Genomic DNA, 24,877 nt, shown 5'->3' on the forward strand with positions numbered 1-24,877 from the left:
CAGTGAAGTTTTCGCTGTTATTCTTCTTTTGGCGATTGTTCGATTCGGTGCATTCGCCTATAAAGTTCTTTTGGTGGATCATGTGTGGGATCACTGCGTCCACTTGGATAACCAGTGTGGCTCTACAAGAGTTTGCCTGTGATCCCATAGGAGACTTTTTTATACCAGGTACATAAGCTTGAGGGCTCCGGTCATATGCTGGGTTTGACGCTTACACCATCTTTGTATAGGGAAATGCGATTCCGACAGGGATATATTCTATTCTAATCTCGTTTTCCACTTTTCTGTGTGCAGTGACATTGCCGGCGACGTTTGCGGTGCGTAATCCTTGACCTGCCTATCAGATAATACATATGTACTAACTTGTCTAGTAATGCTGATCCCTTTTCCCCTTCTCTATAAATTGAAAATCGACAGCCGGAAACGATGGATGTTGATTGGATTATTCTCCTTACCAATTATTCCCGTTTTATTCGCATGCCTCCGCTTAGCCAAGGCGAATAACCCAAACGGAAATGTCGATCCTATTAAATTTCAGTTATTTTCCATGTTGGAAAATACGGCAGCGATTGTTACATCCTGTCTCCCTGCCTTTCGGCTGTTCGTGATCAATGTCCAGAATTCATCAAATCAGGAGGGTTCGCGGTCTTCTCGTCGGTTCTCATGGATTTTTACCAATTCTTTCAGGAGTGGGCACAATTCTCAGAATAAAAGAAACGAGGCAATTCCTTTGGAAACATTGCTGGAGACCTATCGGGACAACAGACCATCATCCCATGAATCGGCGATCATAGGACATAGTTCGAATAAGGAGAGCGATGGGGATTCAATTCAACTTGACCATTCTATGGGTAATAGGGCGTGGTGTAGCCATGAATTCAATGCCGCTTAAACCGAAAACCCTTGGAATGGCTCTTTTCAATGTTTTCCCGTTATCAATATTTTTCTCAAGTTTCCGACATTGAAGGCCCCAAACATAATGTCTAATCTCAAGAGGCTAAATCACTTCCCTCGGCCATCATCATCAGATACACAGAGTCATTATACCCAGAACATACAACTTATATATAGTTTGAACCTAGTTAACTAACTAGTCAGTTATCGGACAGAAACCGGTGCGGACTAATTATACAGTTCTTTTCCCCTCCACCAATCATGCCCATGTGGCCTGCCGTACACTCGGTAATGATGCCTACGGTAAAATGAAGACAGAGAAGCTGCTATAATTAATTCGCAATATACATGTAATCTGTTAAAATCACGACCATTTTTGTATATTCAGGGTCACCGTTGTCGTCGATGGGCTTCAATGTATACTTTTGTCGATCCACATCTACCGCAAATATTGTAGACAAATCACAGCACGTAAGCTGCCTGGTGATTTGACTATCGGAGCAGTATATTCTTCAAGTAAGAGCTTCTTGCAGTAGGCATATTTCCACCAAGGAGTTCAGACAAAAAAAAAATTGGTAAGATCTTGATTAATCAGCTTGACCACAAGCTTCTGTGGTACACAAAGAGAGAGAAACCACTCAAGTGCTCATCCATTTGCTCTACGGCAACGGCGCGTAAGTGATTGTGTGCAAGCTCGCCATAATGATGCACCAAGTCAATTCAATAAAATGCTTTCTCAGCCTTAGGACTCCGCTAAGCTACTTCACTGGCGTGACATTCCCCTCTATGTTCCTGGGCTCGGAGTTTCGCGAGGTTATATCACGGATCACAGGTCCACAGATAAAACGAGGCTGCCATGCGCCCGGCAGAGTGGAGACGATCATACGAACACAAAACTTTCATTGGAGCATGACGATGTACCCATTGATACGACTTGCATAGGTTCATCGATATGAATCAAGATCCAATTCATTTCATCGGTAGCATCCGACGAGCATCTGGGCTTGGAAAATTGTTCACGTACAAGGAAATATCTCTTGTGCTCCTTCTCATCGTATGTGTGAAGTGGATCGGCAACTAAGAAGCCCCACTAATGGCGCGATGACCCACCGTCACTCACGATCGTTCATACAGATCATTCCCCTATACGTAATCACGTCATCCAAGCCATTTAATTGTCATACGTAGGCACAGGCGAGCTGTGGTGTGATAGAATAAAAGTTCCAACCAGACGAAGGGATCACGTCGATTATGTATTTATCATGGACTCCAAGCTCAGTGTGTCTATCATCGCGAATCTACCTCTACGGAGGGTCGATCCCTCACCATGACACTCACTGCGGAGCAAATCAGTGCAATAGGCATCGCGGGGAGGGTCACCTCGGTACTGTCCATGCTGGGGACAATCACCATCATCTGCGCGTTCGTTTTTTCCAGACATTTTCGGAGCCCAATTCATCGCATAATCTTTTTTAATGCATTTTATAACTTGTTTGATTCGATTGCGACTATGATTTCAGTCAGCGGACCAGAGGCAGGAGACTACTCGCCTTTGTGTCAATTTCAAGGCTTCGCGCTGCAAATGTGAGATTTCCACGGTTGCTAGACACGATTTTTGAACAGCCCGACTGACTGGCCATGATTCATCCAGGTTTCCACTGGCGGATGTATTTTGGACATTAGCTATGGCGTTTGATACATACCTGGTCGTTTTCCACCATTTCGATGCCCATTACTTGCAAAAACTTGAGGTCAAATATATTGGCGGAATCACGACCCTCACCTTTATACCTGCGCTGGTCTTTTTATTCATTCGATCTGATGAGAAAGGTTCTGTCTATGGGAGTGAGACTGTGAGTACAATTGACATACTGACATAAGAGTCGAAACAAAGAAGCTTATTATTACAGGTCTGGTGCTCAATATCTCCCAAGTGGATAATCTTACGCCTCATTCTTTACTACGGTCCCGTGTGGTATGTAAGACCAACCAACATGCAAGATGCTCCGTAATGAGTCTAACTCGAGAGAAAAAAAAATCAGGCTCACCATCGCTATCGTCCTAATATTTTACGCCTTAATCGGTATTGAAATCGCTCGCCTCCGAGACGAATTCAAACTCACAGACGATGACCACATCGCCCTGACCTCTAACCTTTCCTCCAATACATTTAACTTCAACCCCGAGATCACCCAGGGCTCGGTAACTACCACTGTTGAAGCCAATTCGTCGTTTCCAGATACATACAAACCCAATACCAACTCATCGGAAGCACACATTACGAGTCACTCTTCCCTCCAACAAGCCATTGCATTCCGTCCCCCAACTGCTGGCGCATCGATGAACTATCAACCATCGAAACAACGACGCGTCTCATTCAAGCAATACATCCTTATGCCCTCGCTCTTTTTCCTCGCTTTGCTGGCGACTTGGGTTGCGCCTACGATAAATCGAGTATCCACATTTATTCATCCGGACAGGGAGTCGTTCCCGTTGTTGGTGGCTGTCAGTGCCTTTGGATCTTTGCGAGGCTTCTGGAATGGCGTCATATTCACTACAATGGGGATGAAGGGGTGGAAAAGACGAGCTAGAGAGCGGATGATTCTTAGAAGTGCGCGGCGATGACTTTATATATACCCGGCGTTGATGTGTGATTTCCAACATTTAAAGGTTTCATACATTATTGATAGGTACATATATAGATAACATTTGAATATTGATAGCTTGAATATATATATCAATTGTATTAGATACCTACAAATACCAGTTGACATCCTCATGAAGACCTCCATGTGCTCAGTAACTTTTGGAATAGATAAACCAGGTGGCCAATCAATGCCCATCTGAATGGGTTGAAAAACGTGCTCAAGTGCTATTTACCCGGTTCGATTTTACCGATTACCCGCAACCCGCAACCTTGGAATATGCTAGTCCGTTATAATCAATTCAACCACACATGCACATGTGTACGCTTCAAGTTAGTTCCTAGGTGCCCGAAGTCACATGCGACCTGAGAATAATCTCAAATCCATAACGCTCTACGGTCATTCCATTCTCCTTCCCATTCTCCAAACTTTCCAAAGTTAAGTGGACCATTCGCTCAAATGACTTCACCCCAGCATTGGATCCACACGTGGACTGCAATGCCGTTGCTTGCAGAGCTTGACAAGCTTCCGCACGAGCCATTTGTATTTTTCCCACCCATGAAGAATCCACTGGCTTTGAAACTGACCAAAACACGCAGATTCGAGAAAAAGTGGTTTTTCGTGACACCACAATTCGCCAAACCGTCAAAATCACCCTTGGCATTGCACGATACTTCCGCTTACGCTTCTCTAATGCCTTTGGAACTGACGATCTCACAATCAACGCGACCACCGTTGCACTTTCGAAGGAAAATGTTGCAGGGAGTAGTATTATCGACTTGCCTTCACTGCGAAAAGTCACCTTTAGCGGGGAATTGGAGACGACGATTTCCGGTGGGGCACTGACCGTCTCGGATCCTGTGGATCTGGGACCTTTGCCTTCAGGGGTTGTCCTAACTATCAGTGTATTTCTTGAGTCTGGTCAGGATAGTACAACGGGGATAACATGTCATCCTGGTAGTCGGACAAGTACCTTTCTTGCGTTGGGTAACCAGGTGGCCGATTCCGATTTGACAGGCTCCGTGGTTGAGGAAGTTGAGCATTGGTAAGTTACATTTCCCTTCCATCCGGCATGTGTAAAAACATCTAACGGCAAGAACACCAAATTAGGTATTTTATTTCTGGAATCGAAATCCTCGCACCGCGAAATACAGGTACTTTGGCTATCATTGGGGATAGCATTACAGATGGTCGCTGCAGTACAACGAATGGCAATGATCGGTACGTGCAGCATCATGGGCTGAATAGATTGTACATAGACTGACATGAACAGCTGGCCGGATCTTCTTTTCTCTCGCCTTCAGGCATGGCCACCCACTGCGTCAATCTCAATGATCAGCCAAGCAGCAGGGGGCAACAGAATTCTTATAGACGGAATTGGACCAAATGTCCTCAGTCGTCTAGATAGAGATATCCTCTCTCTCCGCCATGTGCGCTATGTCTTTCTATTCCAAGGTGTTAATGATATCGGCACCGCGGAGACCGATGAAGAAAGCCAGAAATCGATCGGAAATCGTTTAATCGCCGGATACAAACAAATTGCGACCAGAGTGCATGCTTGTGGTATTCGCATATTTGCTGGTACCATCACGGCCTTTGGGCGACGGGAGGGAGAAGAGAATCTTGATGCTGAGACGGAGGGGTTCACTTGGTATTCGCATCCAGAACGAGAAGTCACAAGGCGACGGGTGAATGAGTGGATTCGGAATAGTGGCACGTTTGATCGCGTCATTGATTTCGATCAAGTCCTGCGTGACGATAATCAAACTTCTGTTTTGGCGCAAAGGTTCGATTCTGGTGATCGGTTGCATCCGAACCTGGAGGCTTTTCACGCACTTGCCGAGGCTTTCCCATTAGGAATTCTCACGACTGATCTGGATAGGTGGTCCCAATAAACAAGATCCAACCTTCCACGCTGGAAGATTATAGGTGCATGCATATATACATATGGATAATTTCGAATTTTCAGACAGCGAGGCTATAGTTGGAGGCGCATAGAAGAACATTTGAAGACTTCACGTGTTTGAATATCTGTGGTAGTATGTACTTGGGATCTACACATATGTACTAGTATTTATATACATATTGCCCGCGCCCTGGCAATACCTAGACAGTAACGAAGGTGACCATCGATCTCGCGGGTATTTGGGTCTTGAAAAGACCGCCAGATTGAGTCTCAATGTGACCCAAAGCCTCGAGGTCATACTCATTGTTAGTGATATAAGGCTGCACGGCAATGCCAGCCTTAACCCCAGAGATCTGCACACTGACATCAACCTCCACATCAAGCTGATTAAGCAACTGTGTAGCGATCTTGCCGCTTTGGTTTTCGAAAGAGCTCACTGTAACATTGGTGTGGGAGCTAGTGGCCTCAACGCGGTGGGAACCAGGCCGCACAAACTTGCTGAACTGCGCAAAGGCCCAGAACCGCTTCGAGGGGACAACTTCGGTGTTGATTAGGTTGATCAACGCACTATTCGTGGTCGAATTCTCAGCTCCGATCCAGTACAGAAATGCGCTTGTACCGGCATCTCTCAGAGCTACCTGAATGTGGTTGGCCCATGTCAAACCCTCACCCGGTCCACCGTTCTCGTAGAATGTGTATGGTGTGAAATCACCAGTGAGATCGGCCCATTCGGTTAACCAGGTCTTCTTCTTGGTGCTGAGCGCGTACGTGGGTGCAGAGTCGTATCCGTGGCCGGTCACGACATTAAGGTAGTTGATTGCTGGGTCGGGACCTGCTTCGAGGCCAGGCATCATGGCTTCCTGGTCATCCCATCCAATACCATCACAGCAGGTGATCTCAAGATCAAGGTTAGAGGCTTTGATTGTCTTGGCCAGAATACGGATGAAATCAGCAGCCTGAGTGCCATTTGAGAGCATGCCGGCATAGGTAGCGGCGAATTGAGGTTCGTTCAAGAAGCCCAGGTGTGTGACATCGACACCAGACTCCTTGTAGAAGCGCACGTACTGAACCAGATAGTTTGCGTATGCCTGCATCCAGTTGCCAGATGAGCAATGCTCATCCGTGACACCACAGAGGTATCCCCCGTTGTTTTCGTCGTCGTTTGTCTTCATATACCCCGGAGCGGACCACGCATCAGCGTACAGTGTCTGCAGACCACGCGCGTAGGCCTGCTGCGCCAGCGGGAATTGTCCACTGTTGTAACCATCCCAAACATAGTGCGGCTTGGCACTGGGACTCCCGGGGCTGATGGGTTCAATGGAATTCATGAAATTGCTCTCGGAGGTGTTGCTTGAGCCAATGCCATTGCGCAGGATCGTGAACCCAGCACCAATTGTCTCGTCGTACAGAAGGTTGAGAACAAGGGTCTGGTTGACCTTGGGGAGACCATATTTACCAAAGATATCTTCAGCACGTTGAAAGGCTTGCGAAGCTCCAAAGCCGTCAATCTCCTGGAATTGAATTTTGGGATTGACGGAGACAGAGACAGTTGAGGAGGTGGTTGGAGTCGCTGTAACTGAGGCCGAGAGAAAGGTGCCCAAAAGGAAGAGCTGGTCAACAATAGAGAGCTTCATTTTGTCTTTGTGTGATTTCAGAAGCAGTTCATGATATGGAATAGGATCTGAAGGTGAGTCTCAATTGCCATAAAAGTAGTTTGTTTTGACAGCGTCTGACGCAAAGCCATCCTGGACATTCGGGCTAAAAAAAAAAAAAAAAAAAAAAAAAAAGCGGGATAAATGAGCATAGGCTATTACCCCGGACGGAAGCTGACAGGCAGGGATGTTGATTCTGGCTAAAGTGGCTAAATGGTAAGTATTTGCCCCTATTCCCGATTCCGCAAGTCGTGATGCTTGTGGTTTAGTCAATCTGGGGAAAGCGTGGGGAGACGCGGGGTAAGAGTCGGTAAGACGGAGGAAATTGCGGGATTGGGTAACGACCTGCAGCTTTTGGACTGGTTGAGATTTTGACTTGTATTTTGACTGTTGGTTCTCCTTTCTATGTATCTGGTGTAGAGATAAACGAAAACGGGCATGTTGAGATGGGAAAACAATATATACAAGTAACAAGTAACAAGTCCCACTTGGAATCCACTTTTACCCCAGAAAGTAACCAAAGTTACCAAACACGCAAACACGCAAACAGTGCCAAGCGGTGTAAACAAAACAAATTGCCGAACTTTTGCCGTCGACATCGAAACTTCTCTTCTGTCTCCATAATTCTTCCGTCGCTTTCTCATTGGAATAGCCTTGCCATGTCTATGCGACTGATGTTTTTATTTTCTATCTTTCTTTACGGCAAAACGGCATGCACGCCCGAAGCTAACGATTAAAAGTTAAAACCATTGGCAAATTCTTTGACAGAGGCCCCCTCTTTGGCGAGAAAGACACCCCGGTGGCTTAACGCCACGCGTGATACGCCCAACCAAAGCTCAATATCTTGGTCAAACCCCGGGATATCCAATCCTTACGATCGAGCCTATATCCCCCGCGGTTAATCACATGTCCCGATGAGTCTTATTCTGATATTTATGCTATCCGGCAAAATGAAGAACCAAAGCCAGCCACTAGCAGCATTCCAAAATGTGGTGGCGTCGTCCCATTTGAACTGATTTAATACCAAGCAACCGCCCATCAATCTTTCTGCGGTTCTTTTCCATGAGTCAACTTGTCAACTTGTCACCTTGTCAGCAAGTCAGCAAGTCATCATGTCTACGGAAGTCAAGACTGATGATGCCCCCAATATCACCCACGATGAAGTGGCTCACGACCGTGAAGTACAAGGCTGGGTGGGTCTAGCCGAAGATGCTCGGAATGCGACGATCGACGAGCACAATTTGACCTTTGTTCAAGCCGTCAAGTTGTATCCGAAAGCATGTATGTGGACCATGGTCGTTTCGCTTGTGGTGATTCTGGATGGATACGATACCGCCCTTATTGGCTCTCTGTTTGGTTTCCCGGCCTTTCAAAAGCAATTCGGCCATGAGACAAAAACCCCGGGCGCCTATCAACTAGAGCCCAAATGGCAAACTGCCCTCGGTCTCGCCAGCCCATTGGGAAACATCGTCGGAATTTATATCAACGCGTTCCTCACTGAACGATGGGGTCACAAGAAGACCTGTCTCGGCACGTTGGGCTTCTTGGTTGCCGTCCTATTCATGCCCTTCTTCTCGAAACGTGTTGAAGTCCTCTTTGTTGGAGAGCTTCTTTGCGGTCTGGCATGGGGTGTTTTCACCACCCTGGCCCCTGCTTATGCCTCCGAGGTCGCACCCGTTGTGCTTCGCTCTTACCTCGAAACCTACGTCGTTCTCTGTTGGGGTATTGGTCAATTCGTCGCCACCGGTATCTTGGACAGCTTGGATAAACACACTGGAATGTGGGCCTGGCGGATCCCGCTTGCTGTGCAGTGGGTTTGGCCAGTGCTGATTGTTCCGGTGCTTATATTTGCTCCCGAGTCTCCTTGGTGGCTTGTCCGCAAGGGTCGCATGCAGGAAGCCGAGAAGTCCATGAAACGTCTCACCTCTTCCCCGGATCCGGACCATGCCAGAAAGTCCATTGCTCTCATGGTTCAAACTACCGAGTTGGAGAAGGTCATGACCGAGGGTGCGTCATTTGTCGATTGCTTCCGTGGCTCCAACGCCTGGCGTACGGAGATTGGTTGCGTTGTCTGGACATCTCAAGTATTGTGCGGCTTTGCCATCACCTCTTACGCGACCTATTTCTATGAGCAAGCTGGTCTGTCTTCCTCAAACGCATACAAAATGTCGGTCGGCCAGTCTGGCCTTCACTTCTTGTGTACATTGCTCTCGGTCTTTGTCACCGGTAACTTCGGTCGTCGTCCTGTGCTTTTCGTCGGGTACAGTGGTATGTGTATGTCTATGCTCCTCATTGGCATCATGTCCTGCGTGAAACAGACCACTGGGCTTGGATATGGAGAGTCAGCCATGTACCTCCTCTGGTACGTCTTCTACGAGTTGACCATCGGTCCGATCGCTTTTATCATTGTTGGCGAAATCTCCTCTACTCGTCTCCGCTCAAAGAGTATCTCTCTTGCCCGTAACGCCTACAACGTTGCCAATGTGTTCAGCTCGACTGTGGCTCCTTATACGCTGAACCCAACGGCAGGTGACTGGAAAGGTAAGACCGCGTTCCTGGCGGCCGGATTCACTATGTTCATTATTGTATGGGCGTATTTCCGTCTGCCCGAGTCGCGTGGCCGCACCTACGAGGAACTTGATATTTTGTTCTCGAGGGATCTGAAAGCGTGGGAATTTGCAGATGCGGAGATTGATGAGGATGCCTCGGAGATTATTGCCAAACAGGGATGATGCTATCCATGATATAGTGTATTTAGTGCCAATGAAACAAGCTTCAATTTTAAGTATCAAGCAAGCAATGTTAATCTATTTAGCGCTTAAGATTAGACACTCTCGAGGCAGGACTGTAGCTAGCAGTAGCTTCACTAGGCTCCATTTCAGTTTCATGCATCTAGGAACACGGGCCTAACTTAAATTCCAATTTGAATAAAAATTTCAAGATTATAGAAATGCACTACAACTTCTTCTTGTCCCCTCCCGATTCCTCCTTCCAGATCGCGGAAATCCCCTTCAATGTTCTAGAATTACTTAGTAGTGATGACGGTAAATTGAAGAGTTTACCCAGATAGAAGACAGAAATAACGGGCTTTGTATTTACCCAACCAAGAATACCAAGAATACCAAGAATACTCAAGAATACCAAGTATCATGGCTTTGTCGAACTCATGACCCAAATATTGACTTTGACCACTGGCTAAGCTATGCAAGCCACGTCCGCATTTTAGCCTGCAGCGGATAAATCGCTCTTCTGGCCGATTCATATTGACCAGGATACGATAAAAGTCGTGTTTCTACCCCGCCTGAGGGGTAGTACAGAATTTCTGCTTCACTTTCATTTTCACAATCACTCACTTCACTATGTCTTTAGAGAGTGGAATCGAGGGCTGGCTCAGGTATTCTGCCTTACCAGCGGAGGTTCAAGCGACGCATCGCCAATATTCCAGCATTGTTGTCTTGGACCAGTCTGAAACGAGTCCTGTCTACACTGCTGGAAAGGAGCTCCAAAAAGGGCTGCAGAAGATACTTGGCCAGGAGGTCAACATATCTTTTGACCTAAATGATGACCTCTCTCGCGTCATCGTTGTGGGTACCATTGATACGTTCGCAGCTGCATCGGGCAGGGAGAACGAAATCCCAACACTCAAGGAAGATGGGTTCTGGCTCAATTCCCAAGTCTCAAATGATTGTGTTCATATTCTAGGCAAGAATGAACGCGGTGCTCTTTATGGTGCATTTGAGTACCTCATGCGTCTGGCACAAGCCAATTTCGATCCCGTCATCACAGCAGACAACCCCAGCGCACCGATACGATGGGTGAACGAGTGGGACAACCTTGATGGAAGTATCGAACGAGGATATGCGGGTCCATCAATCTTCTTCCGAGACGGTGAGGTGGTCCAGGATATGACACGCATCGCCCAATTCGCTCGCCTCCTTTCCTCTATTCGCTTGAACGCCGTCGTGATCAACAATGTCAATGCCAACCCGAAACTCTTTAGCGAGACAAATCTGAACGGTCTCCGTCGCATCGCAGATACCATGCGCCCGTGGGGTGTACGCATTGGCATTTCCCTGTACTTTGACTCTCCTCGAGAATTTGGTGGTCTCCCTACCTCCGATCCCCTGGACCCTGATGTCAACCAGTGGTGGAAGGATATCACTGCCAAGGTCTTCGAGAAAGTCCCCGACCTCATCGGATACACCATCAAGGCCAACTCGGAGGGCCAACCCGGTCCGCTCACTTATAACCGCACACTGGCGGATGGGGCGAATATGTTTGCGAGGGCATTGCAGCCGTATGGTGATGCTGTTGTCATGTATCGTGCCTTTGTCTACAACCATCACTTGGAAGAGTCAGAATGGAAGAACGATCGTGCAAATGCTGCCGTCGAATACTTCAAGCATCTGGACGAGGAGTTCGACGACAACGTTATCGTTCAGATAAAATGGGGTCCTATCGATTTCCAAGTCCGGGAGCCGCCTTCTCCCTTGTTGGCCAGTCTAAGAAAAACCAAAGCCGTGATCGAATTCCAAGTCGCTCAAGAGTATCTCGGACAACAATCTCACTTCGTCTATATGGCACCCCTTTGGAAAGAGATTCTCGACTTTGACATGAGAATTGACGGCCAACCTTCCGCAATTCGAGATATCGTCTCTGGTGAACGTCTCGGCTGGAGTCGCAGCGGATATACAACCGTCCTTAATATTGGTAGTGACGAAACCTGGATCGGACACCACCTCTCCCTCTCCAATCTATACGCATACGGGCGGATGACTTGGAACCCGCTGTTGGATCCAAAGAAAATTATTCAAGATTGGACACGTCTCACCTTCAGCCTGAATCAAACTGTCATTGATACAGTTACCAAGATCTCTATGGAGTCCTGGCCCACATACGAAAACTATAGCGGAAATCTTGGTATCCAAACCCTATGTGACATTATTTACACGCACTACGGACCAAGTCCAGGATCTCAAGATGGGAATGGATGGGGTCAATGGACTCGGGCCAACTCTCAATCTATTGGTATGGATAGAACTGTTGCCACAGGTTCTGCAAACACAGCTCAATATCCCGCCGAGGTGGCCGCAGTTTTTGAAAACATCGAGACTACCCCAGATGAATTGCTTCTTTGGTTCCACCACGTCCCCTACACTCATCGTCTCAAGTCTGGGAAGACCGTTATTCAGCACTTCTACGATGCCCACTATGAGGGTGCTGAGCATGCTCAGACCTTCCCGGTTGAATGGGCTAAGTTGAAGGGGTTGATCGATGATCACCGATTCGAGCACGTCAATTTCAAATTGAAGTACCAAGCCGGTCATGCCATTGTCTGGCGTGATTCCGTGAACTATTTCTATTTCGCCAAATGTCAAATTCCAGATGAGAAGAATCGTGTCGGAAACCATCTTTGGCGCATTGAAGCACAAAATATGATGTTGTCGGGCTACAAGGTTGTTGACGTTACCCCTGCTGAGGCGGCATCAGGTGGAAAAGCCATCATCACGGAATCGAATCAAACTTCCGGTATTGCGCAGACAAAACTTGATTTTCCTCCGGGGTCTTATGATATTGCGGTTAATTACTATGACCACCTTGGCGGACGGTCAAAGTATGAGGTTTTCCTCAACACCCAGCTGATCGGATCTTGGTCTGGGGATTTGGAGGATAAACTTGGTCATGATTTCTCTGAGTATTTGGATGGCCATTCGGCTACCAGAGTTACCTTCCCTGGAGTCCCCGTCATGAAGGGTGATATTCTGAAGATCGTTGGGCAGCCTGATGGCAAAGAGTTTGCTCCGCTAGATTACATTTCTGTTCTGCCGCAGGGAACTATTGATTAGATGTGCATGTGGGATAGATGTTGAATATGGATTGATTGGGGTCTTTATGGTTTTTCTTTATATCTCTAGATTTTCCTAAATTTGAATGTAGATAAGCTGCCCACTTGGGCAGAGATTGTCATCGTTTCTCTCAAAATCGATTTTTGGACAGCACCACTGTAATTAGTCAACGTAGATACATTACTACGTTAAATATTTGCCTAGAAATATAATTTTTGCTTACCCACGGGGGAATTCGGAGTGACCAACTTAGTACACAACATTCTAACCTTGGAATTGGAAGGAACCTTGAGACATCTGGAAGCAGCCCTGGAGCGGCCTTTGTAAACTTTGACCCAGGAGTTCAATGTTTTTTGAAATGCATGCAATGGACTTCAAATGCTACATATGTAACATCAAAATTATTCCACGCACGCTTTACGGGTCTTACATCAGTCTATTGATAGGCACCTCGATGTCTTATAACCAGTTGTTTGCTTCCTTGACAAATAAATACATCCCCGTTCTGCCAAGAAATGCAGTATCTCAACGGCAACCACCAAAGCTCCCATACAACTGGCTGTGCTCAGATCGACTGGCGATGGAGAGTTGCTAGGCTATCCTAGGTATAGGTGCAGTTGGTCAGGTCCAGGCTGGCGAGGTCAATGGTGTATGGAGGTCCCCCAGTGCCTAGATCGGTTAGAAACTTCTATTCACTGCCACTTCCAACGTCAAGGTAAGAAGGGGAGGTCATACTGAGTGCGAGGGTGTACGAAACGGTACAATTAATGACCTGATTGACATCAAAGCTAGCATCCTTGCCGTACTTGGCAAGCGCGCTCTGGAGCTGGCTGCCGCTCAACTCGACGGTCTTGGTGCCACCATTGAGTGGAACCACGGATGCAGCAACGCAGGCGGAGAACAAACTGGCGATGATGGTCTGGGCCTTCATATTGATGGTTGTTCAAAGCTGAACTTTGATCGTGGTGTTTGGTTTTATTGGGATGGGATTGTGTCCTTGGTTCCTGGATATCTGCATGGACTGCGGGAAGATTGTTGGCTTTATATCTATCAGGTTTCACTTCACGTGAACATTGGGGAATGAGCAGGCTCCAGGGATCGGAGCTCCAGTATCTAGGTAGTGCTGCTCTGTAGAACCCGAGAGTCCGATGATACCTAGGTATAGCTTAAAATGAGTCTGGAATATTGAATGTGTTGCAGTTACAATATTGTTGGAAGAGTATTGAGTTATCGGAGGAAATGAGGTAAAAAATAAGTTTCATTTCTTCATATCACGTTCCTTTCGGTATGTTCTCTCGATGGTCAATATCTCTTGCTCTTTCAATTGCAGAGTTATAGTGAGGGTGGAAATCGGTAGAGACTGGAATCATTTGAGATTCGAGAAAAGGTAGGTCAATATAACGTTCTTACATGAGACGGAGAGGCACCCGGTCAAGCTCTATAAACTGCTTACCACGGTTTAGATTAGGTATCGAGTAGCACCTGGTATGTGACTATCATTATCTTCCCTCCAAAGTAGATTCCAATATTCTATACCTACTAGGTATGAATGTACTTTACAGTTGCAATCAATGAGAGATGAAAATGAGATTTCAAGACTTTATCCATGTTTGCTAAGTAAGCACCCCAGTTGAATTAAGCCTTCCCTTCAAGTCTCATAGCCTAAGGACGCGGACAGATGAAGCTAAGTTCATCAGGAACCAAGACACAAGTATTTCCCTCTAGGGTGGGATGTTAGATCGTCCTCTCTCAATATTCGGGAAGAACTCACCACAGGTCTGTCCTAAATGAAAGGCCGATAAAGTGCAAATAACAGAGCCCTGGGCTTTACGCGCCAAGCTGTCAATGAATTCTTCAACTTTCTCAAGGTCGGTCTCGCTGAAACGCCCAGAAGCCAGTCTGTCGGAGATGGCAGCCAATGCGGGGTCTGGGGGAAGTTGCTGCCAGTGGCAGTATGGCAGCTCCAAAGCAGAAAATCTGAGTGATGAACAGCTTCATGGTACCTGATAGTCTTGGAAATTGAGGCAAATGGCGTAGATGCAAGAATGATAGTATGTTTATCCAAGTGGAAATTGGATGTAAGGGGTAGAGAGTACTTGTCCTCTTGATGGGTGTGACAAATTGGAGAACCTTGAGAGTCTTGCAAGGTTATTGTCCTTGGCAGAGATTAAATAACCCTGCGGTAAATAGTCAACTGGTAACATACATACTACTAGTATACATCTATCATATGAGGAATGTTTCGTATATGTGCCGGATCAGGTTAGTGCCGCCAGCTATACCTCGTCTAGTTTATCCCTCTTGGGTGCCACTATGCAATCGTCTGTTTCCAGGACTGGTAGAGAATATAGGCACTGGCCAACCTTTTTCCATGCGTACAACCGTAACACATAGTCTTCACAGAAAACCCCACAAGTTCACGCAGATATCTTGATCCTCGGTGTGACTGTAACCTTCAAATCCAATCAGGGCTTGTGAACCACAGCAAAGTTTGCGTGATAAAACATAGATTTGTTGTCTATGTATATTTCAGACTTGAGAATGCGCATGATTACCTCGAGAGTCAAATGATTGGGAGATTGAATAACCGAAGAGAGGCACTTCCAGTAACATTTCAATACTAAGCATAAAACCTTGAAGCCTTGAGATTTATGGCCAAAGCAAATCCCTCTGCCACTCATTTTGCTCATGTTTGTAAGAATACCGAAGACGTCGATGAAGGCGAGTATCACTCCCTTGCCAGAATTCAACGATAGTAGGAAGAACAGCGTAAACCCTCCATTGAGTAACGCCAACCAGGTGATTTTCAGACATCTTTAGTTTCGTTTCGGCAAGATTCCGTGTCAATTCTTCCCAATCTGGAAGAACTTCGCTTTGATTGGAGGCAACAGCGCTGATTCTGGAAGCCAAAGGCCGTGATTGGTAGTCAAGAGCACTCTCCTCGTCTGATAACGCGATCGCTGTTCCCTTTACACGAATTTGTCGCGCAACCTGCGGCCAGTAGAATGTCAAAGCGGCTCGCCCGTTCATCTGCAGTTGTTTTCCTTTGGGACTATCGGCTTTCACCGCAAAATGCCAGCCCCGATCGTCAACATTTTTCAAAATGAGAACACGAGCATCGGGGTATCCATTTTCATCTACTGTGGATAGGGTCATAGCGTGCGGCTCCCTCACTCCAGCGTCGGTCGCTTCGTGGAACCATTGTTTGAACGCATCGTGTGGGGTTTCTGGGAACGTGTCGAAATTGAGGACTGGGAATGGGCCTTGGAGCACTTTGGTGTTGCGCAGGTCAGTTCGGAAGGACTCAATTTGCATCATCTGAAATGAGTTTTAAAAGTCAGCTCATGCACGATCCTAGATCTCGTTACTGTGAGCGGTAGTTGGAGAAAATACTACCTTGAGGCCCTTTGTTGAGAAGCACGAGTATGGAAGCTTGATGTTAAGAAAACAGCAAGCAGAAATGTCCTTGAAAATTGAAGTCCGCCAGTAATTATAATTGTTCTCATTCACCTTGCGGATATTTTTATTTTTATTTTTATTTTTTTTTCAAATCCTGGCTCTGACTCATGGGTTCTACTAGTAACTTCTGACGCGTTGCCGGGGTGAGGCAACTCTGTAGCAACACCTCAAGTTGATCTGTTCAATTATCTTTACGTAGCATTTTGAATGTTATTTCTCTCTCATACACAACATTTGAAGAATAAAACTATTGGAAATTCGGAACATAATATTTATACATTAGGATTTAAAAATGTGGATAATCAACATTGAAATCTTCCATCAAAACAATCACATAACCTGCGTCACACTCATGGGCAAAGAATCAAGCTGCTGTGGACCAGAGAACGCAACCTCAGGAGCATTGTCCATAATTCTAAACGCCCATGTTGTGATATGATTAGCCTCCTGATAAACATCCTGCAAGTCCGTCATAACCTCCAGCCCAAGATGGAAGTTCTGATACGCTTGCGCTCTCTCCTGTGGATCAACTTTCTTAGTCCCGGGAATATGAATAATCAGCGCAACGAGAATTGCTGTCACACCGACGATGGGTAATCGCCGATGAAGTTTTTTCTGGTAAAGTTCCGAGGCGATCTGAGTAATTTGTTGCGCAGCGTATTGGACACAGAATGTTGAGGAAGGCAAGGGCTGTGATTGATAGAATACGGCGATGGTGGTGTAGAATTGCATGTGGAGGAGGTTTCGCTGTAAAGAGAGAACATTCTCTTCCTGGGTGTTGCTTGTTTCGAAGGAGTAAGTCTGCATGGAGGAGGGGAATGTGCTGGCCCATTCTGCCAATTTGAGTTCGACAGCTGAGACTCTAGCACTGTGATCGGCTGTGTCGGTGCTGATGTGTGATGATAGTGATGCAAATGAGTCTTGGCGCGTGCGTCCCTTGCCTTGTACGTCAAGCACCTCGAGTATGGAGACGCATAGTTGTGTGTTTGCGATGCACATTAATGCTAGATCTCGTTGGGTGTTGAGGCTGTGCGATAGCGGGTGTCCAAGGGTTTGCACTAGGACTTCTGGAGAGAGATTGTAGATTTCGAAGTCGTCTTCTGTTAAGATTGGGTGGCAAAAGGCCGAGGTATGAATTATTGGTTGGCATCGCAGTCTGAGCGCGATGTGAGAGTCGGTAGTGTAGCAAGCCCAAGCGAGTCTTTTCCAGAATTTGGGATTGATTCGGACATTTGTGGCACCGGATATGTCTCGGAATAGACCGATGGACTGCGCTGTTGATGTTGCAATTGAACACCAGTATCGACTGTCGTCGCCATCTGCTGTCTCGAGTCTAAATGTCATGAACAAAAGGGCCTGGACCACGGTGATTGTGTTTGGTTCGTATTCGGATTGGTATAAAAGCTGAGAGACATCAGTATACTAGTATGCCCGGAATTTCAGAGTGAGATTGACCTACTTTGGCTTTGGTGTAAAAGGCTTCTTGGGCCTCTTGTCGACTCGAATAGCCAGCTTCTTGAAGTTGACCCAGGTCCACAAAGGTAGTTGCCGCCACCATCATCGCATAGAATAGAAACAGGCTGATAGAGCCATGGTCGTGGTCTCGGTTGCAAATTGCATTGATAAAAGCGGACCAATCGAGAATGGGCATGCTTGGGAAGACAAAGTCGACGAATGCTTGGAGTAGTGCATTCTGCAGCTGAACACTCGGAACATTGAACACGTCATTTACATACAGGTATTCAATCGTGGTTGGATTCATCATCATTGGAAGAGGCTGAATGAAGCCGGGCAGAAGCACACCGGGGCTGGAGGTATCGGAAACAGCCGAACCAGGTGAACCGAGGTTGGTAAATGTATTCCAAACCTCGTCCTCGGGTTGAACGAACGGGTTATCGAAAAAGGTCGGTTGTGGAGCTAGGCCGGTCAGTTCGTCATCTTGCTTCTAAAATTGATGAACTCACGAGATGGGCTCATAGAGGAATCGCGCCAATTTGGATCAACGGAGGTATGGAATCCATATGCCGCATTCCAGCTATGCACGGCAGCGGCATGTGGGAAAGATCCCACGGCGACACTTTCCGGTGACCATTGTGCACCCGAAGGAGTTGGTGTCAAACCCCTTGTCTTGACTTCCATCTGCTGTCTAAATTTTTACAGCGATTAGACAGGCCTGGGTCTCGGGCATATTGAAGGTTGGAAGACCTACTTTGACCGGGTCTTTCTGTCCTGTACACATTGTACACCTCTTTGGTAACAATTTTGACACGGAGATCCTGGAGTTGCATTGCATCGTACTTTGGTCACATGGCATAGCTGGCAAGCTTTTTGATTCCGTCTAGACATTTGAGATTGATTGCCACTTGAGAACTTCTGTCGCTTCGGTGAGTGGTCATGACCATCCATAATTGCGATTAAGCAAGAAAGTCCTGCACTTCACTGCGAGGCTCAGGTAGGGGTAATGGCGAAACTGGGGGGTTTTTTTTTTTTTTTTTTTTTTTGTTCTGCAGTCTTTGATTCCTATATTTCAGGGTCTCGACAACTCCCGTGCTGCGTGCATGCAGGGTACACGTCGCTCTATTACAGATGAATCAAGCACAGCTAAATTGTTGTGGTAGGGGGAAAAAAAAATACAAAAATCCGGGGTATTGAAGTTCATTATATGAAAGTTTGAAAGAAAGAGTTTACCCCAGACTTGTTACTTGATTTTTTTTTTTATAAAATCGAATTCTCAACTTTCATCGTCATCCGGGCAGTTCTTGCTCGATCGGGTCAAGTGGCTGTGGGTCGCACAGACTACAAGAAAGTGGAAATTTAGTGGAAGAACAGATAAATTAAAAAAGAATAAAAAATGGCAAAAATAATAAAAAATAATAATAAACAACAAAACAGGAGTAAACACATCAGGCACTTTATTGTTCAATTGTGGAGAAATTTTAAGTCAAAAACCGGTCACTTCTTTCCAAATCTAGTTCACCCCCGTAGACATAAACGCCAAATCTGCCCCCAAAGGCCCCCTTAGGTATGCTAAATAATAAATATTCAAGATGCCGTGGAATTCAATCCAAGGCCATGCGTTCATACCGAGTTCCGTCGACAATCCTTGCAAAAAGGTCATAAATCAACGGTCTCGCACGTCCCCGGACTGGAAAGACGGGTGATTGACCGGCCAAAACGGCACTGGTCTAGTTCATCAACCTAATTTTACACTATTCGCTGTGGAGAAAGGATGTTCACGGAGAAAAATAAATAATTAATGACCTCATGGTCCGGCTTATACTCCATTCATACTAGTTAAGCTCCAAGTGACAGAAATGACACTAGGGCGGCATCGCTACTTGCAGCTGAGTCTCCACTAGTTCGAACCAGACCCCCTCATATCCTGTCTGTCGGGCTGTTCTGATCTGTTTCACAAATCCCTTCAACCGTGATGCACTCATGGCTTGCACCGTGAATGATGCCAACCGATCTAGCAGTGCTTCCCCTGGTCCCTCAATCTCCAGCATCGCCATGGTTATCGGGAAGACCATAGGTAAGGCTGTGGATTTCTCAGCGGCTGATTCGGCAAATAGCTCCATTGCAGAGAAGATACTCTCGGCCAGGACCCTGGCTGTGTCGTCTTCCATTCCAAGCGGGTATCGATGGCGATGGATAACCAACAGTCCTGCCAGTCGATAGACTGTTGCCTGAGTGACCATCGCCAGTACCTCATGTTGACCGAAATTGCTATACAGCTCAGGGGGTGTCGGGGGTGCCCAGCCCTGTATTTTCTGCTCGAGCATCGCAAGCTGCTCATAAAATCCGTTATACGTGGGACTGTCATCTAACAAGCTCTTCTTGAACGCATGACTACATTCACAGATGTCATAAAGATGAGGTAAGAGAGTCGCACAGAGCCCCACGTATCGATCAATAATAATTCGTTCAGTATCAGGGAATCGGATTATTGGTATTTCGCGATGTGTCAGACATTCCACCGTATCGATCAACATCGGCGTCATGATAATGGTGTCCATGATCGGATATTGCACCAATCGATGGAACCATGGCTTGGACGATAGAAGCGCACTCCGAACTATAGAATGTGCGGTATTCGAATACGGGGCACTGAGTACATTGAACACGTACATAGTCTGACCCAAAAACAATGTACAGGCCGCATCATAATCGTTTCGGATGGTGACGTCCCGCAAGCGCTGCAACCCTTTCGCCGCCTTGCGCATATCGGGTTGCTGTGGGCGCAGAACCAGTGATTTCTGGTGCCGAGTCATCAACCCCAGGAAAGCGAGATATCCCTCCGTCAACGTCGGCCCGGATAAAGACAAAATGGTATAGACGGTTCGTTGTGCTTCGGGTATAAAACTGGATCCCAGCATGAACGGCGTATGGATGACCGAAAATTGTTCCACGTCCAAGACCGTTTGAAGCGCATCGGCCGTTGTTTGCAGTTTCTTTGGACAAGAGATGAGTCGCTCGGGCGACAGCATCATGATATTATTATTATTTGGGGTACACATTTCTTCTGTGAGATCAGATTGAGAGCCCGACTCGGACCCTCGGCTGGGCGCACGCGATGTGGCCTTGCTACTGCTTGCTTCGGACTCGCTGGGCTGTTCTCGAGTCTCCACGCTCCAGACCTGCATTTGGCCATGTGGGAATGCCTTGGCGGATGGTCTGCGCCCGATACGCCCACTGCGACGCGAGATGGAACATGGAATCTTCAAGCGTCGACATCTTGTGCATTGCTGATCACTGCCTATGAAGGTGCATTTTTCTTTGGCGGAATGACAGCGATTGCATGCTTTCACAACCATATTCGTGGATGACCCAGTGGATCTGTCTCAAGATTCAAGTGAAGGTAACACAGACGCTAGCTGGCAAGTTTCCGAGTTGGAGGTTCAACGCGTGAGTTTAGGAGGGCATCTCCGTGCTGTCCATCTCCCGATGTTTTCCCCGCTTTCCCCACGGATTGACCTCGGGCCAATAGACGACGATTGTTGGATTTCCCTCGGGATGAGAAATTAGTCATAGCCTCTTTTGTTTCGAGTTTTCGCGCTCTTTTTTCGTGGTCTTTTTCCTGCCTGCTGGCTTGGATTTCTCGTTCTTTTTGATTCAAGCGAGCAAAATTCAAAGGAAAAAAAAAAAAACACAAAATACAAAATACAAAATCCCGTTTGAAGTAGATCCCTTCAAAGCTTCATGATCTTCATGGTGAAATACCCCATACACTCCGTCCATGAAAACCCACGCGAAGCCCCTTGACTGGGGCTTGTTTCCATTGGTTTGAGTGGAGTCCGGTGACTTTCTCTCCCGTGGACATTTCCCCCCATTTTTCAGGGGAAGAGAGAGCCTGGACCCCAACGTCGGGCGATCCCGCAATGAATGCGCTAACTGAAAAGCCTTGGGAAATGTGATCATTAACCCCAAGGTGCAGGAACTACGAGTTCATTCGATCCAATCGTTCGGAGCGGAAAAAAAGCCAAGCCAATAGCTTTCTTTTTGGTGAATCATTGATCTGCCTTCCGGAAATACGGAAATCCTCAAGTGCCGCTAATTAACCGGTTTCCGGCACACGTTCAACATCCAACATATGTGTGTGGCGTTGGTGGATTTTTTGGGATCGGCGCCTTGAGATGCATGGTTTGATTGGAAATATCGGTCGGAACCAAGCTTGGAACATGCGGGAAACCGTCAGCGATCTCAGCCCCCAAAATGCAAGCTGAAATTTGAGATTTTAACACTCGAAACGCGGCATGCAGATTTGCTGAAATTTTAAGGTCAAGTTGGAACGGAGTCAAGGAATAAGATCGATGCATGGATTTCAGACGCTTGGTTGACAGGTCAGGCTAAGTAACAGATATTGGGGAGCAGAAGAAGAAAAAAAAAACCAAAGAAAAAAAAGAGCTCTGGCGTCAAAAAACATCTGAGCACATTCAAGACAACCTAGCAGACATCGTGCTCATCACCAGTAACCCCATATTCATCTGCCTCGTCATACTCTTCATTTTCCCCTTCCTCACTTCCCTCATCCGAGTCATCGTCATCTCCTACACCTTGGATTGTTTCCAGGACACCACGGAGTCCGTCAAAGACACAATGATCATTGGCAAGTGCCTCTAGCTCCTCCAATTTCTGCCAAAGGGGGTCGCGTTGAATGGCTTCCCGCTCTTCAGTCGACATCTCGGCCACAATGTCGTGCATGGCATTTTCCAGACTTGGGTCCGACTGGAACTGTTTCTGTACCTCATGGCCCAAGGTATCATTGGACGACAGGCAAATGGTCTTGCCGATTTTACGTAGCGTTTCAAGTCCATTTCGACGAGTTTGAGGATTTGCAAATTGGGCACATTTGGCTGCAATCAGACTGATAGTGGAGCTAACACTCCCAGCCACATCGAATGCCATTTCATATTGCTTTGATCCTCTCATGGAACTGTAGTCGACATTGATCTGTCTCCAGATCGATCCGGAGTACTGATCGAAATTCACGACGTGCTTTTGGCGCTCCTCACGTGATTTTTCAATCGCAGTGGTGATCATGAGGTTAACATCAGGGTGAAGTGCTGCGGCTTTATGAAGGAGCTCAGTCAGCTGTTCGGCCTTGAGGCCTTGCATCTCTTGAGGCGAGGGAACTGGCGGTTGCGATTCATTGGCAAGAGTTCCAGAAGCCGAGCCTTCATTGAGCTGAATATGGATATCACCAGCGGTGTTTGCCCGTGCCCGCTTGCTCATCTTGGAAGTGGCCATAATTTCGTGAGTGTAAAGCTTACTAATGATTAAGCGGTTTGTGTGGGATCAGAAAGTTCCGATGCGTGATTGTGGAGAGAATGAGAGATGGGGTTGGAGGCAAGAAGGAATGATCCGTTGGAGAATGAATCAAACAGAAGTTGGACTTTACGAGTAGACGCGTTCGGTGGCTTCACGTCTATTTGGCGATAGTGGGTGATTCGTGAATCACGACGTGAATCGTGGATTCGTGATATTGTTGTGCGGCTAATGATGGGCCCCACAGTAACCGCACACCTCCAACTTTCAACTTCTTTGGAGCGTGGAAAATCCCCGCCAACCTTAAAAACACGGCAAATTTCAGTGTTGTCTCCGGGGGGATTTAAGCGTGATCCACATGGCTTACAGAATGCAAGGCAAATCTCTTCAAAATCACTTTTTTAATCTCAATATACTGAATTGGCAGCCAAGGCAGCATCAATCGTGCATTTCAAGGCAAAATCTCGGAGTTGACACTATTACCCGATCGGGGCTAGCAGGCCTGCGGGGTAATGAGTAATCACCACAGTCTATCACAGTCTATCACAGTCTACAACTCTACAATCAACAACTGAGCATTGTATAAAGTCAAGGCAACATACCGTGTCTCTTCAAATCCTTTGCGAACATTCAACTCCTTTAAAAATGGCTGCCCTGGAAAAGCGCCCTGAAATTATTGAGCTTTCGCGCACTCTGCGCGGGGTACCACAATGCGAAGATTATGAGCGCATGATCTCGGGGATGATGTACGTTCGCTAATATGATATCTGTTAGAACAATCTCACTAAACTAATCAGGTACAATCCTACAATTCCAAAGCTATTGGAAGCCCGTCACCAATGTCGCGGTCTGACAGCCGACTACAATAATCTGGACACCAAGACAGTACCTTATGATCAAATAGCCGACAAGCGACTGGAGCTGCTACGCAAATTGGTTGGCAGAGTTGGAGATGGTACCTTCGTCGAGCCACCATTCCTCCCTGATTACGGGTGCAACATATCCATCGGGCGGGATTGTTTTATCAATTGGAAGTTCGTTTTTTGACAGCATTGGAACCCGATAACCTGGAAATACCATCCACTGACAATCTCCAGTGTCACGATTCTGGATACCAGTCTAGTCTTCATTGGTGATCGCGTCCAGATTGCGACTGGAGTCGGCATTTTCACAGCGGGCCATGATACCAGCGTTCTGTCCAGACAGAAAAATGTTGAGTTTGGCCACCCTGTCTTCATTGAAGATGATTGCTGGATTGGTGGGAACGTAGTGATTCTTCCTGGTGTTCGGATTGGCAAGGGCTGTACTATTGGGGCAGGATCTATTGTCACCAAAGATATTCCGCCTTATTCCGTTGCCGTGGGCAGTCCATGCCGTGTCGTAAAGACTATTCCGTCACCTGAAGAGGAGGAGCAGGATCCGAATAACCCCTATCGGGACCTGGTTCATCAAGGATATTGAGAATCATATCTATAATCTTTCAATCAGATGTTATAGATCACGCACAAGAGGTTTTCTTGGATTTCGTTTTACGCTTTCCAGCTAGGCCCAATCATTCAAAATGTTTGATCGCCAAAACATCCATCTCTCGCTGTCTCTCTCTCTCACGTCGATCATTTCACCCTAATCAGAAAGAAATCTCCGAAGTTACGCCGACCTTCACTTTCCAGTGTCAAATGACGGTCCAAATAAACGACGTGGCGCAACTTC

The 24,877-nt window shown here is 46.8% G+C and overlaps 11 protein-coding genes across 11 annotated transcripts; 5 read left to right on the plus strand and 6 right to left on the minus strand.

Moving 5' to 3' along the window:
- Positions 1-2,221: 2,221 nt before the first annotated feature.
- gprI (putative cAMP receptor (Car4)) lies at positions 2,222-3,519 on the plus strand (the record flags this gene model as incomplete). The annotated part of the gene is made up of 4 exons (XM_057164724.1): positions 2,222-2,478; positions 2,546-2,747; positions 2,805-2,869; positions 2,937-3,519. 4 exons carry the CDS (start codon positions 2,222-2,224, stop codon positions 3,517-3,519), a joined length of 1,107 nt encoding a protein of 368 aa, XP_057023405.1.
- Positions 3,520-3,998: 479 nt separating this feature from the next.
- On the plus strand, positions 3,999-5,434 carry N7466_005328 (SGNH/GDSL hydrolase family protein; the record flags this gene model as incomplete). Its single annotated transcript, XM_057164725.1, has 4 exons — positions 3,999-4,082; positions 4,139-4,584; positions 4,650-4,760; positions 4,813-5,434. The coding sequence occupies 4 exons, from the start codon at positions 3,999-4,001 to the stop codon at positions 5,432-5,434; spliced, it is 1,263 nt and encodes a 420-aa protein (XP_057023406.1).
- A 211-nt stretch (positions 5,435-5,645) lies between these two features.
- N7466_005329 (uncharacterized protein) lies at positions 5,646-7,079 on the minus strand (the record flags this gene model as incomplete). Its single annotated transcript, XM_057164726.1, has 1 exon — positions 5,646-7,079. One exon carries the CDS (start codon positions 7,077-7,079, stop codon positions 5,646-5,648), a length of 1,434 nt encoding a protein of 477 aa, XP_057023407.1.
- Positions 7,080-8,209: 1,130 nt separating this feature from the next.
- On the plus strand, positions 8,210-9,829 carry N7466_005330 (uncharacterized protein; the record flags this gene model as incomplete). The annotated part of the gene is made up of 1 exon (XM_057164727.1): positions 8,210-9,829. The coding sequence occupies one exon, from the start codon at positions 8,210-8,212 to the stop codon at positions 9,827-9,829; it is 1,620 nt and encodes a 539-aa protein (XP_057023408.1).
- Positions 9,830-10,456: 627 nt separating this feature from the next.
- On the plus strand, positions 10,457-12,943 carry N7466_005331 (uncharacterized protein; the record flags this gene model as incomplete). Its single annotated transcript, XM_057164728.1, has 1 exon — positions 10,457-12,943. The coding sequence occupies one exon, from the start codon at positions 10,457-10,459 to the stop codon at positions 12,941-12,943; it is 2,487 nt and encodes an 828-aa protein (XP_057023409.1).
- A 601-nt stretch (positions 12,944-13,544) lies between these two features.
- On the minus strand, positions 13,545-13,874 carry N7466_005332 (uncharacterized protein; the record flags this gene model as incomplete). Its single annotated transcript, XM_057164729.1, has 2 exons — positions 13,545-13,612; positions 13,679-13,874. 2 exons carry the CDS (start codon positions 13,872-13,874, stop codon positions 13,545-13,547), a joined length of 264 nt encoding a protein of 87 aa, XP_057023410.1.
- Positions 13,875-15,592: 1,718 nt separating this feature from the next.
- N7466_005333 (pyridoxine/pyridoxamine 5'-phosphate oxidase) lies at positions 15,593-16,261 on the minus strand (the record flags this gene model as incomplete). Its single annotated transcript, XM_057164730.1, has 1 exon — positions 15,593-16,261. The coding sequence occupies one exon, from the start codon at positions 16,259-16,261 to the stop codon at positions 15,593-15,595; it is 669 nt and encodes a 222-aa protein (XP_057023411.1).
- A 471-nt stretch (positions 16,262-16,732) lies between these two features.
- Positions 16,733-18,541, minus strand: N7466_005334 (fungal specific transcription factor domain-containing protein; the record flags this gene model as incomplete). Its single annotated transcript, XM_057164731.1, has 3 exons — positions 16,733-17,806; positions 17,862-18,319; positions 18,367-18,541. 3 exons carry the CDS (start codon positions 18,539-18,541, stop codon positions 16,733-16,735), a joined length of 1,707 nt encoding a protein of 568 aa, XP_057023412.1.
- Positions 18,542-19,722: 1,181 nt separating this feature from the next.
- N7466_005335 (Zn(II)2Cys6 transcription factor) lies at positions 19,723-21,216 on the minus strand (the record flags this gene model as incomplete). Its single annotated transcript, XM_057164732.1, has 1 exon — positions 19,723-21,216. The coding sequence occupies one exon, from the start codon at positions 21,214-21,216 to the stop codon at positions 19,723-19,725; it is 1,494 nt and encodes a 497-aa protein (XP_057023413.1).
- Positions 21,217-22,345: 1,129 nt separating this feature from the next.
- On the minus strand, positions 22,346-23,149 carry N7466_005336 (uncharacterized protein; the record flags this gene model as incomplete). The annotated part of the gene is made up of 1 exon (XM_057164733.1): positions 22,346-23,149. One exon carries the CDS (start codon positions 23,147-23,149, stop codon positions 22,346-22,348), a length of 804 nt encoding a protein of 267 aa, XP_057023414.1.
- A 663-nt stretch (positions 23,150-23,812) lies between these two features.
- N7466_005337 (sugar O-acetyltransferase) lies at positions 23,813-24,628 on the plus strand (the record flags this gene model as incomplete). The annotated part of the gene is made up of 3 exons (XM_057164734.1): positions 23,813-23,913; positions 23,965-24,201; positions 24,265-24,628. The coding sequence occupies 3 exons, from the start codon at positions 23,813-23,815 to the stop codon at positions 24,626-24,628; spliced, it is 702 nt and encodes a 233-aa protein (XP_057023415.1).
- Positions 24,629-24,877: the final 249 nt, after the last annotated feature.

The sequence above is a fragment of the Penicillium verhagenii genome, assembly GCF_028828195.1.
Source record: "Penicillium verhagenii strain IBT 33310 chromosome Unknown utg000005l_segment0_segment0, whole genome shotgun sequence".
Lineage (NCBI taxonomy): Eukaryota > Fungi > Ascomycota > Eurotiomycetes > Eurotiales > Aspergillaceae > Penicillium > Penicillium verhagenii.